This window comes from Schistosoma haematobium, chromosome 1 (genome assembly GCF_000699445.3).
Source record: "Schistosoma haematobium chromosome 1, whole genome shotgun sequence".
Taxonomy (NCBI): Eukaryota; Metazoa; Platyhelminthes; class Trematoda; order Strigeidida; family Schistosomatidae; genus Schistosoma; species Schistosoma haematobium.
In genome coordinates, this window is record NC_067196.1 from 7,163,553 (window position 1) to 7,176,762 (window position 13,210).

Here is a 13,210-nt window from a genome sequence, read left to right on the forward strand (position 1 = left end):
TATGACCCACCGCATTACATTTCCTGCACCGATGTTGCTTATATGGACAGTATCGAACAAAATGCCATGCACCAGTGCCAGCATGGAGCAGGAGGATTTGTTTTTGTCTGTCGACCCGAACTAGATGTCGCTGGGTTCTAGAATAGTTCTCTCTCTACCCCATCTCGAACTCACGCGTACTAGCCTCAAGGTTAAACCGCTCAGCCTATTGCGCCAAGGCCATAGTCTAGACTAGACAGATCAAGGTCATAACAACTGGCGACGGAGATTTTTTTCTTTTCTATATTGATTGATCCAGAACAAAATGTCTGTATCATTGGATGACCTTAAAGCTATTCTACAAATGCAGCAAGTACAAAATGATGCAAATCAAATGAAGCTTTTGGATGCACTGGCGCGAATGCTCTCATTACATTCGTCCTCAACTTGTCAATCAGATAAGTATGAAAGCATCGTAAATTCTATTTCTGAATTCCATTATGATCCCGAAGCTGGTGTCATTTTCAATTCGTGGCTTCATCGTTGTGAAGACATTTTCCGCGTCGAATGCTCACATCTTGACGACGCAGCTAAAGTCCGCTTACTGTTAAGAAGACTTGGAACACAGGAATACAATAAATATATGAATTTTATCTAACCACACAATCCACGAGATGTATCATTCAAAGGCACAGTCCAGATTCTATCTGATATTTTCGACGAACAGTCCTCACTATTTAATACTCGTTATAAATGTTTCCAAATAACGAAATCTCCAGAGGACGATTACCTCACGTATGCTGGGAAGGTAAATCGAGAGTGCGAACGTTTCAAAATAAACGACATCACAGCGGACCAATTTAAATGCTTGATCTTTATATGTGGTCTAAGGAATGCAGATATCTGTACCAGGATGTTGGCACGCATTGAACAAGAACCGAATATGACATTACAAATGGTCACAACTGAATGTCAGCGGTTACTAAATCTCAAGCATGATACTGCGATGGTGCAACAGAAGGTTAAACCGTCAATGTCTTCGCATTGGCCACAGAGAAGGTCGTTGTTCATCAAATAAACGCAAGTCTAAACATCGTAGTGAAAATTCGAAGCAACGACCACACAGTCGAATTATAAGCACGTTTGCAACCTTCTTTGTGGCCAATGCGAAGACATTGACGGTTTAACCTTCTGTTGCACCATCGCAGTATCATGCTTGAGATTTAGTAACCGCTGACATTCAGTTGTGACCATTTGTAATGTCATATTCGGTTCTTGTTCAATGCGTGCCAACATCCTGGTACAGATATCTGCATTCCTTAGACCACATATAAAGATCAAGCATTTAAATTGGTCCGCTGTGATGTCGTTTATTTTGAAACGTTCGCACTCTCGATTTACCTTCCCAGCATACGTGAGGTAATCGTCCTCTGGAGATTTCGTTATTTGGAAACATTTATAACGAGTATTAAATAGTGAGGACTGTTCGTCGAAAATATCAGATAGAATCTGGACTGTGCCTTTGAATGATACATCTCGTGGATTGTGTGGTTAGATAAAATTCATATATTTATTGTATTCCTGTGTTCCAAGTCTTCTTAACAGTAAGCGGACTTTAGCTGCGTCGTCAAGATGTGAGCATTCGACGCGGAAAATGTCTTCACAACGATGAAGCCACGAATTGAAAATGACACCAGCTTCGGGATCATAATGGAATTCAGAAATAGAATTTACGATGCTTTCATACTTATCTGATTGACAAGTTGAGGACGAATGTAATGAGAGCATTCGCGCCAGTGCATCCAAAAGCTTCATTTGATTTGCATCATTTTGTACTTGCTGCATTTGTAGAATAGCTTTAAGGTCATCCAATGATACAGACATTTTGTTCTGGATCAATCAATATAGAAAAGAAAAAAATCTCCGTCGCCAGTTGTTATGACCTTGATCTGTCTAGTCTAGACTATGGCCTTGGCGCAATAGGCTGAGCGGTTTAACCTTGAGGCTAGTACGCGTGAGTTCGAGATGGGGTAGAGAGAGAACTATTCTAGAACCTGATTGGCTGGCAAGCATGCAAGTGAGAGAAGACAATACAGTTGGGTGCCGGCTCAGTGGTTCAGTTGGTTAAGCAATCGCGCGCGAGACCGAAGGCCCCGGGTTCGAATCCCGCGAGCGGGATCGTGGATGCGCACTGCTGAGGAGTCCCACAATAGGACGAAACGGCCTTTCAGTGCTTCCAGGTTTCCAATTGTGGTGGTTTGACATCAATCGGTTCATGATCTTAATCAAAAACAGTTGGAACACGCTGAAATCTCTGGATTCGGATTAGTGCAAAAAGGTACATGAATAAATAAGTGAATATCCCGACCACAACGTACGATAATTTGAGAAAATACAATTATGTCCAAAACTGGGAATTAGGGTAGAAAATAAGGTGCAAAATATTATGTTTAAATTACAATAGTTTCGGAACAAAAAGGGGTATGTGTTGGGGACGATAGATCCCCAAACTCATACTTTTAAATTTTATCGCATCGATCAACTTATTGATTAAATGTTTAAATATTTGTATTGGGGTCAATTGATGAACTGATCGATTAAATGGTTGAATAGCAGTCAGTTGTTGAATCTATCAATTAGATGTGCAAACAGGTCAATTTATGAACTCATTGAGTAGTGTTTAAAAAAATTTCTATGACAATATCGATTATATATATATATATATATATATGTTTTAAATTGTGCTGCTTGCTTGCTCGCTTCTGGCTGTTGCAGAATATATTTTCCATACCAAGCCTGGACTTCTTCTTCTAGATAGCGGGGCTGGGACGCGTCAATAGTTAGATCACTGGTCTTTGGTCACTGAGTATTGTTCTCGTTCGCAGTTTAAGTGAACTCGTGAAGTTTCAAACATAACAATTTGGCGACGGTGATTTCGGAAACATGGATCCTTCTAAACTTGAATTATTACTCGGGCAGCAGATGAAACTTATTCAAATGCTAGCAGACGCAAAGCTTACGTCTAATACCCAACCAAGCAGTTCTAATCCTACTACTACTGCACCATCAGTTGATGGTATCGCTAACAGTACTTCCGAGTTTCATTACGATCCAGAATCCAATGTCACGTTTGATATGTGGTTTCGACGTTACGAAGACTTATTCAAATTCGAGTTTGCTAATCAGGATGATGCTTGGAAGGTCCGCTTGCTGCTTCGAAAGTTGGGTCCTAGTGAACTAGACAAGTATTGCAACCTAATCCTGCCTTTAAACCCATGCGATCGTTCATTCTCCGACACTGTCCAGTCATTGAGCCAACAATTCGGAGACAACTCCTCATTATTCAATGCGCGTTACCGATGTTCGAAGCTCACTATGAACGAAGATGATGATTTTCTCACACATGTGGGTATCGTCAACCGAGAATGTGAACGCTTCCGGCTGAAGTCGCTTACTGAAGACCAATTTAAAGCACTCATTCTCATCTGCAGCCTTCAATCGCAGAAGTTCGGTGATATTAGAAGACGTTTGCTAAGTTGATTGGACCAAGACCCAAAACTAACTCTTAATGATATTGCAAACGAATATCAACGTCTAATCAATCTACAGCGTGATACTACAATGGTCCAGCGTGGTGGTTCAGATCGTACCGAAATTCATGTAGTCCAACAACCATGCAACTCGCATAAATCTGCCCCAGCGACATCTAGTTCGGGTCGACAGACAAAAACAAATCCTCCTGCTCCATGCTGGCACTGGTGCATGGCATTTTGTTCAATACTGTCCATATAAGCAACATCGGTGCAGGAAATGTAATGCGGTGGGTCATAAAGATGGTTTTTGTCGAAAAAAGAAGCTGAGCAGCTCCAGAGGTACCAGAAAACCTACGCCTAGATCCAACACGATTTCGTTGAGTTTAATAGCAAGCTGTGAGAACTCAACCCCAGTTGAGAGGAAATTTATTACCCTTAATATTAATGGGCATTCATCTAGATTGCAAATAGATACGGCATCAGATGTCAATATCCTCTCTCGTAAGACTTGGACCAAAATGGGCAGCCCAAACTTGCAGCGTACAACGCAAAAGCCTCGTACTGCGTGTGGTAATTACCTTCACCTTCTAGGACAAATCGAATGTACAGTTACTTTCCGTAATTTTACATTTGTCGGGGTATGCTACATAACGCCAGCTGATCTAAATTTGCTCGGTTTAGATTGGTTCGATCACTTAAATTTAGCTGATGTCCCGTTGAATACCATATGCAACCGGGTATCACAACCCCAACTACGACAACAACCATATGACTTGGAAGTATATACGAGGAACCTAATGACGGAGTTGTCAACCAGCGAACACCATACGACCGGCAAAGATGCAGTTATTACCTCCCTATTGACAGAGGACCACGCACAGTGTCAGCAAGCAGCCAAATGTAACGCGAAACTACTACCGGTCCCATGGCCACAGCCTGAGTATCCCTGGTCCAGGATACATGTCAATTTCGCAGGCCCAATTAATGGAATCACCTATCTAGTCGTTGTTGACGCCTTTTCGAAATGGCCAGAAATCGTTCCTGTCACGCCACCAACGACAACCTAAATGATGCAACTTTTGACAGAGATGTTCTCTCGCAACGGATTACCGGATATAATCGTTTCCGATAATGGTTCGCAATTCACCTCAAGTCAATTTCAAGAATTTTGCAAACGCCTATCGATCAAGCATTTCCGCTCTCCACCTTACCACCCACAGTCAAATGGCCAGGCAGAAAGATTTGTGGATACATTCAAGAGAGCTCTAATGAAGTCGAAAGGGGAGGGGACGCCAGTAGAAACACTGCAGAATTTCTTGTTTGTTCACCGAACAACACCTAGTGATATGCTACCACAGCAGAAGTCCCCGGCAGAGATCCTGATGGGAAGGAAATTGAGGACGGTCCACAGTCTCATGTGCCCAAGAACCACATCACCACCATCTCAGACCAAATCTCAGAAGCTTCCAGCGTACGAGGTTGGATGCCCTGTGTTCGCTCGAGACTACAGAGCAAATCATGGTCCTTCGATCGAAGCACGTGTGGTTGGAAGACTAGGCGAAGTTATGTACAAGGTAAAGGTGGGAAGAGACACGTGGACTAGACACCGAAATCAACTACGTAAGCTGATAGCCCCAGACCACCCATCAACAGGAGTAAATCTCCCCTTGACATCTTGCTTGATACTTTCAACTTACCGGCAACCTCACCACAAGAAAAACCTCAACAACAAGCTGAAACACGTCCCAGACGGTGGCCCATAAGAGAACGGCGAGCTACAGTCAAGATGCAGGTTGACCCCAGGAAAGCCCGCTATTAAAAAGGGGAGTAGTGTTGGGGACGATAGATCCCCAAACTCATACTTTTAAATTTTATCGCATCGATCAACTTATTGATTAAATGTTTAAATATTTGTATTGGGGTCAATTGATGAACTGATCGATTAAATGGTTGAATAGCAGTCAGTTGTTGAATCTATCAATTAGATGTGCAAACAGGTCAATTTATGAACTCATTGAGTAGTGTTTAAAAAAATTTCTATGACAATATCGATTATATATATATATATATATATATATATATATATGTTTTAAATTGTGCTGCTTGCTTGCTCGCTTCTGGCTGTTGCAGAATATATTTTCCATACCAAGCCTGGACTTCTTCTTCTAGATAGCGGGGCTGGGACGCGTCAATAGTTAGATCACTGGTCTTTGGTCACTGAGTATTGTTCTCGTTCGCAGTTTAAGTGAACTCGTGAAGTTTCAAACATAACAGTATGGCAATGAATGATACATCGAACGAAAGCTCATGTTCGGTAGAATAAAATAGGGACAAAAATAGATATGTGTTTTACAAGGTTTGAATAAAATGAAATAACGTCCCAAGAAATAGCTTTCGTAGTTTGTCTGGGCTTCTTATTTCCCTGTTCACAACAAATCCCTAGACTGTCGAACAGAGTCTTGGTTCAGCCAAAGTCAGAACAAGTAAGCAATTTGGCTCGATAAACTTTGTCTGTTTCTAAAACGTAAACTAACACCGTTAGTGTACAAAACAAACAGTACAGTCTATAAACGCAGGGAAAAACAGAGACATAAATAACGTACCGAACAGTAGCTAGAGAGTAGGAAAAATGAGTCAACAGAGCAAATATTGTTTTATAATAAACATCGAATCGTGATTGGTGAATAAATAAGACATATTCATACAAGGTCAAGAAAAGTTAGTATGGTGGTGAACGTTTCACTTCACTATTGGTGAGTTTGTTTATCGATCAAATTTTACAGCTTCCGTTGTACTTCGTAGGTTGTTCAAGACCCGAGAAAGATTGACTCGCGAGGAGCAGGCTGGTTTTCGTTCCGGTTGAGGATGTATCGATCATATCTTCACCCTCCGCCAAATGTTAGAACACCGTCATACTTATCAAAGGCCAACAATCGTAGTGTTTCTTGACATCAGGGCTGCCTTCGATTCGTTGGACAGGTCTATTCTCTGGGACTGTCTATTGAAGGAGGGTGTGCCTGAGAAGTTTATTAGCATCCTAAAGGCCCTATATACGAACACCTCCGCGTCGGTGAGAGCAGTTTTGCTCTATGCTTGTGAAACCTGGCCTCTCCGAGTTGAGGATGTTAGACGACTCTTTGTGTTCGATTATCGCTGTCTCCTAAAGATTGCTGACATCCAGTGGCGACACCATGTTAGTAATGCAGAGGTTCGGCATCGTGTGTTCGGGCACAGAGACGATAATGCAATTGGTGTCACCATTTTGAAACACCGACTTCGGTGGCTTAGACATGTCCTACGAATGTCGTCCCAGAGAATTCCACGTCGTGCATTATTTGCCGACGCTGGGACTGATTGGAAGAAGCGGAGAGATGGTCAGTATATGACATGGTGTCGTGGGATGAAAGAAAACTGCAAAGGGCTGGCTTTTGTTGGCCCTTCACGACTCCCTGGTCGGGGTCCTAGAGATGGTGCGACACAGTGGCTAGAGACGTTACCAGATATTGCTCAGAATAGAAGCCAGTGGCGATCCTGTTGTAACCTTCTTTTACTTTCTCCATAAAAAGTGGTTGCTTCTTCCTTAACTGAAAGATTTCTTCTGATTGTACCTTTTCGTTTCCCTCATTATTATTATTATACAACCTTACACTAATCTGTACGTTATTGTTTTTTTACGCTCCTTACTTTTTTTCCTTCTCTTCAAATTCTCATTGTTTTGTGTGGCGCATATGTATTTGGTGCCCTCTTGTACCAATATTTATGTGTTCAAATAAATAAGTAGAATAAATATGAAGGAAAGGAGATCGCAACAAGTTTGAGAACTATAGAGGCATCATATTACTGTCAGTACCAGGACAGGTTCTCAACAGTGTTGCTGAACTGTATGGAAGATTCAGTAGACGTCCAGCTTCAGGGTCAACAGACCGGATTCCGTAAGGAAAGGTCGTGCACAGAACAAATCGTGACATTGCCAATCATCATCGAACATGTTGAGTGGAACTCGTCAGTGCACACCAACTTCTTTGTCTTTGAGAACGCGTTTCACAGAGTGGATAGAACATTATGGAACCCTCTTCAACACTATAATGTACATAAGGAGATTGTCTACATCATACGAAATTCACAAGACAGACTACACTGCGAAGTCGTCAGTGGAAGACAACTGACAAATGCATTCAAGTAAGCACCGGTGTCAGACAAGGCTGCTTACTCTCGTTTCTCTCCCTTCTGCTGGTTGACTGGATTATCAAGACCACACCTGAGGAAAGCACGAAGTAAAATGGACAGCTCGAAATCAATCAAAAGATCTGGACTTCGCAGATAACCTTGCTCTTTTATCCTATACACACCAACAAATGCCGATGAAGACAATTATGTAGGAAAACAAGTACACGCAAACTGGTTTTAAAAGGCTTCAATCAATACACCTTGACAGTTACGCGCAAAATAATAACTTACTCTGAGTCATTCCTCTGCCAACATCCCATAACATCACATCTCCACTTGTTGATGCAGTTGCAAGGATATCTAAGGTAAAAAATATATATATGAAGTGTAAGAGCTTTATGACAAAATTAGGGAAACTTGTTTAGAAAAGTCCTAAACGAATAAATGAATTTATGATCACAGTCAAACAAGCCAAATAAAAACATATTCAATTTCGGTAGGTGACCTAGACAAAAAAATTTTTAATGATCTTGCATTATTAAACAATGATCAGTAAGATGTATCTAAATCTGAAATTGAGTATCCAAACAAATATTTGAATTTGCACTGTTCACCACCATGCAGAATGTCTTAATTCAGGTCAAACAATATCATGGTTCCCACTAAAAAGGAAGACACTAACTACGAAATACAATAACCATATCACGAAACTAGGTATCAAAAAACTATGACCTGAATACTACTAACTAATATAAATGGCTAACACTTCCCCGAGCTAACCTTGTTATCGAAGCCTTTTAATCTATTTGTCTATAGACAATCTATTTTAGTGACTAATAAACCTTTTAACGAACGTTGTTAGTATACTTTAGGTAACAGAGCTCCTATTTGGCTCAAAAGACAACTACTTGTAAAGACAGGAAAGATTTATTGTGAAGATAACAATGCATAAGAACGTGTCATTTGATTGAAAACTAATCAGAAGATATACACATAGTTTAGATTTCCTCTGTATATTACTTACTAAAATCTCTAAGATTTAAAAAATATTTGATCTTTCAACTAATATAATATTCGAGTAGAACGTTTTAATAGCAGTTAATACAAGTAGCAAGAAAACCTGAATTTAGCAACCCAACAGATAACATTTGGAAGTATGGAGTGACCAGTGATAGTTTTCAGTAGAAATGTAAACATCTACAAGAAAATAGGAGCATTGAATAAGTTCGAGATAAAAAAAAAAGTAGCCACTACCTCAGATTTCAACGCAAACTACCAATGAAAAACTGTGTATTTAGGAATAAATGTTCAAATAGTTATTTAACAGCTAAATCAATGGACAGAAGGAATTAAAGATTCATTTCATACTTGCTCAGAATCACCACCAAAATGGATCTGTAACAGGGTTACAGCTGTAACACCAAGTGACTACAATACTGAGTAACGGATCTGAGTCCCTTAGACTAAGAACTTCCTTGTTGTTGGAGATATGTTTTGGCGAAAATCACGCGCGTGAAACCTGGTTTATGTGTTTTAACAGCTATCTAAAATATAACGGAATCTTAAACCGTCTAGTTTATCGAAAAGGATGAGAAACGAACTGATAAAATTCGGTTATTATTGTAGACTAGAAAGGATGACGTTGCACTAACTCCAGTAACTAGTTAGTGACTGTTAATGTTGAGTAGTATATATGAGAAAGTTTTACACAGTAATCAGGATAAAGTACTGTATAGATTTCAAAAACAGCAATTTACTTCATTATATGTGAAAATTATGTTTGAAATAATCTCAGCGATTGAAATTTAAATAATTTCAACGTTTCGTCCAGCTAAATTGTCTGGACTTCTTCAGGGTAATAATCAAAATCAAAATCATTAAAGAAATATAAAGCTTTTAACAATCAAAATTATACGTTGTTAAATCAATCAAATTTGGATGTTGATTTTTGTAAAATAGGATAAAATGGGTCACTTAAATACATATCATGTGAAAAATCCATGTATTTAAATTTTATTTCAAATATAATTTTCACATATAATGACTTCGCTATACTCGGTGTCTAATTTCTGTCAAACTAATCGTTCTAATCTTGACGAATATTCGTATAAAGCAATTTACTTCGTTGTTAAAAGATCTGTTAAAAACAACCGCACGTAGAAATAGGTGAAAAAGTACATAGGTTTAAAAAACAATATCAACAGACACAATCATTTGTGACACTAAAATCAGATCTTTGAAACACTGCGATAGATTAGTTGCATGTTATTTGAATCAATACTTCTGAAACGAAAGACCAGAGCACATGAAATAGAAGTGTAGTATGCTCGAGTATCGAATTTAAGAATACATGTACCAAGATAAGGTTAACCATCATTCGTAAAACTTACCACCTACATTTGACCAGCTTACATCTGTAACGCTGTGAGAACGAGGTTGATTTATAGCTGATTGTATCACAGGGCTATGTCGAGCAGGTATCGGTTCTGTTGCAGTAACAATAGTTCCATGAGTTGGATTCGGGCCACATTCTGTCCCAATGGAATCAATTACGGATGTCTTTGATTTTGGAATATCAGACACAACCAAACGCGAGGGCGTTTTAACACGATGTAGCTATATAACGTAGTTCAAAAGCAAAGCAATAATAAGACTTTTCGGAGCATTTTCAATATTGACCGTTACTGTAGTCTGTTCCCGAACTGTTTAATATACATAAGCTTTTTAATAATCTACATTGAACGGGTGAATTCTCGATTTGATGCAGGTATTTTGGATAGTTTATATTAAAATTTTACATTCATCGCCCTCAGAAGAGACATGTTAACATAGTAGAGGTATTTTACTTGAACACACGATCAATTAGTGGATTACTGAGCTATCGTGCTAGGCAACTACGTGAACTGATCTTCCAGAAATTCCCGTTTCCAATACAATAAGGTTTTTTGCAAATGACATTCAGCTCCCAAATTTTTATATACTGACTATTTACAGACTGAACAGACTCAGAGTAAGCATAAGAAAAATAGATGAAGAAACGGAAGAAAACTCCGCACATATTTAAATGGGAATTTTCGGAATACATAGCATATCGCACGCCGAAAATTACTAAACGTCGGTTATATATATATATATATATATATATATATATATATATGTTACATAATTCAACATTAAGTAGTGAAAGTCAATGCATTAAGCATTTCAGTTGCCTGCTTATTTAACACATAAACATTGGTACAGGGAAGTACCAAATGGATATACGCGAAATCTATTCACCCATTTTGCTAAATAGAGTCTTGGCATTATAGTTGATGTCAGTTCGTGATGAAAACCCTTAATCTAATTCCTAACCCCAACCATCAAATGTAAATCATAATCCTTATTCTTCAAACTGCTTCATAATTCTCATTTGGTTCTAGTTATTAGGTGGGCACTGTTAAGGTCATACTTGCGTCGCTCAAAGCTCGTCCATAAATTATAGTCTCTATCCGGTGACCAACAATTGGTTCATACGCCATTTGTTACCTTAGAACCCTGGAGCCCACGTGCATTATTGGTTTGGAATCAGGGTTTTCCGACACCCTTAGGTGGATCCTCCGTATCCACCAACATGGCCAAAGCGCTGGACATTTGCTTCTCACTCTCAATTTTGTAAACAACGTTCCCGCAGCGAAAAAGCAGGAGTACGACTTTCCTGGTAGTGACTGCATGTGTGGTTAATTAGGAGTTCTTAGTAGGGATCTATTTAAGTGGTTATTAATAAAGTCATTCTAGTTAGTGTAGCTTACGCAAATGAATTAACTAGTCATGTCACCGAACAAGTTATTTCCGAGATCTTAATGTCATTTTGCAGTTATGATTACATCTGCATGAACGACCATTTGCCATCATTTGCTGAGTGGTCACAGATATTATTCAACCTTAAGGTTGTCAACAGAGGTTAATAGATATTCATACATGAACGAAAATCCGTTTTTCGTTCTGAAATAGTAAAGTGAGATCTATGAACGTCAGGAATAACTATAACGGACCAAGCCTATAAAAGTTCCATCCAAACGAATACCTAATAAGGTTATAAAGTTCAGTTTTGAGCATTAGGGCCGAAAGCACTATTCATACAATCAAAGTGAAATTTTATCTCCATAGTATTAAAAGTGGCAAGGGCTAATATAGGTCGACTGACCTATTTTTACTACTGAAGCCTAAAGAAACGTACCGAAATGAATTTGTCTTCATGCACACTGAATACTTGAAAGAGGTTTCTACCGGCAACTGCTACCATTTCAGCTTTAGAACTGACAGCCATGCACATTAGTGGGCTTTCTGTTGTGTAAATAATTGTTTTTTTTCCACAGACATTTTCCTTCCCTTCATATGTATCGCTCATTTGTAACTCAAATCAATCTGACAAAAATAAACAAACATAAACTTTTCTGTTTTTATCCATATAACTTGTTTTACACTTACTGGATCCTGGTTAGTGTCTAACTAGTGAGAGTCACAAATAACGGGACCATTGAACGTAAGCTCAACGGTAGCATTGTTAACGAATGTCCACCTCTCCCAATGTCCAATATCATTTGACTGAGCTAGTATTAGTAAGTTCAACAGCAATTTTTGAGTTGATACACTGACAGTTTAAATATATACAATAAACCTAAGACGAAGAGATTTTGTAAACTAGCATTCATCACATTACCAAGTAGAAATTGATTATTAACACTGAAAATTGTGAAACTGTAACACAAAACAATAAAGACGATAAAAGAACCAAGTGACATGAATAAATTAGCTGATCGAACCAATAAATGAATGAAACTGTAAGGACTTCGAGCAAACAGAGATGAGAACTGCATAACTGAGTATGAAAGGTTAAAAGACATCCAGAAGACAGGACAAACAAATGCATAAACGTTTTCCCATATCAAAAGTCGTTTTTCAAGTTTAAATTGCGGATATGTTTGGGGATCGCTATAAAAACGTGAGATAGGGTCACAATTTCTGCTCGACAGTAGATAACGCCACACTAAAATCTGCCTAAGCATCAGCGAGTTATAGTGTCTTCATTTCATCTCCACTGTATAGTCGGTGATTGAGGCTACCATTACTTGCACATCCGTTTCCTCATCGTTTAACCCTAAGTTCATGTCTAAATAACTGTTATCTAGCTTCACCAATCGGCTCTCTGTGGTACCGGAATACTGTTGAGCTAGTGATCTTATTGTTTGGCCAACATCTGTGCAGTCTTTGAAATTTTCCACGAACTTCGCCACAATTTTCAGTTTCCTAAATGTTTATATTTACTTACTATGTTATAAACGTTATTATCCAGCTGAACGCCCGGTCAGTTTTCAGCACAAATAACAATAATGTTATTGAACTATGATACCGTCACATACAACCGAACAAGTAAAGTCACTCAGAACAAGCTCCACAGCCTGTGGGAATGGTTAGAATATACTTATTTTGTAGTTGGTTTTTGTTATTATTCGCATTTCTTTCACTGATTCTCATAATTTGTACTGCTA

At 38.9% G+C, this 13,210-nt stretch overlaps 1 protein-coding gene across 1 annotated transcript in view; it reads right to left on the bottom strand.

Moving 5' to 3' along the window:
- Nucleotides 1-12,238, bottom strand: part of WDR24 (WD repeat-containing protein 24) — a 46,339-nt gene extending 34,101 nt beyond the window's left edge. Inside the window, exons 1-4 of the mRNA XM_051209089.1 lie at nucleotides 12,150-12,238; nucleotides 11,899-12,115; nucleotides 10,070-10,295; nucleotides 7,971-8,039 (exon numbers count right to left, since the gene is read on the bottom strand). Coding sequence (XP_051073038.1) covers nucleotides 7,971-8,039; nucleotides 10,070-10,295; nucleotides 11,899-12,069 — 466 coding nt within the window. The 5' untranslated portion in view covers nucleotides 12,070-12,115; nucleotides 12,150-12,238. The remainder of the gene's footprint in view (nucleotides 1-7,970; nucleotides 8,040-10,069; nucleotides 10,296-11,898; nucleotides 12,116-12,149) is intronic.
- Nucleotides 12,239-13,210: the final 972 nt, after the last annotated feature.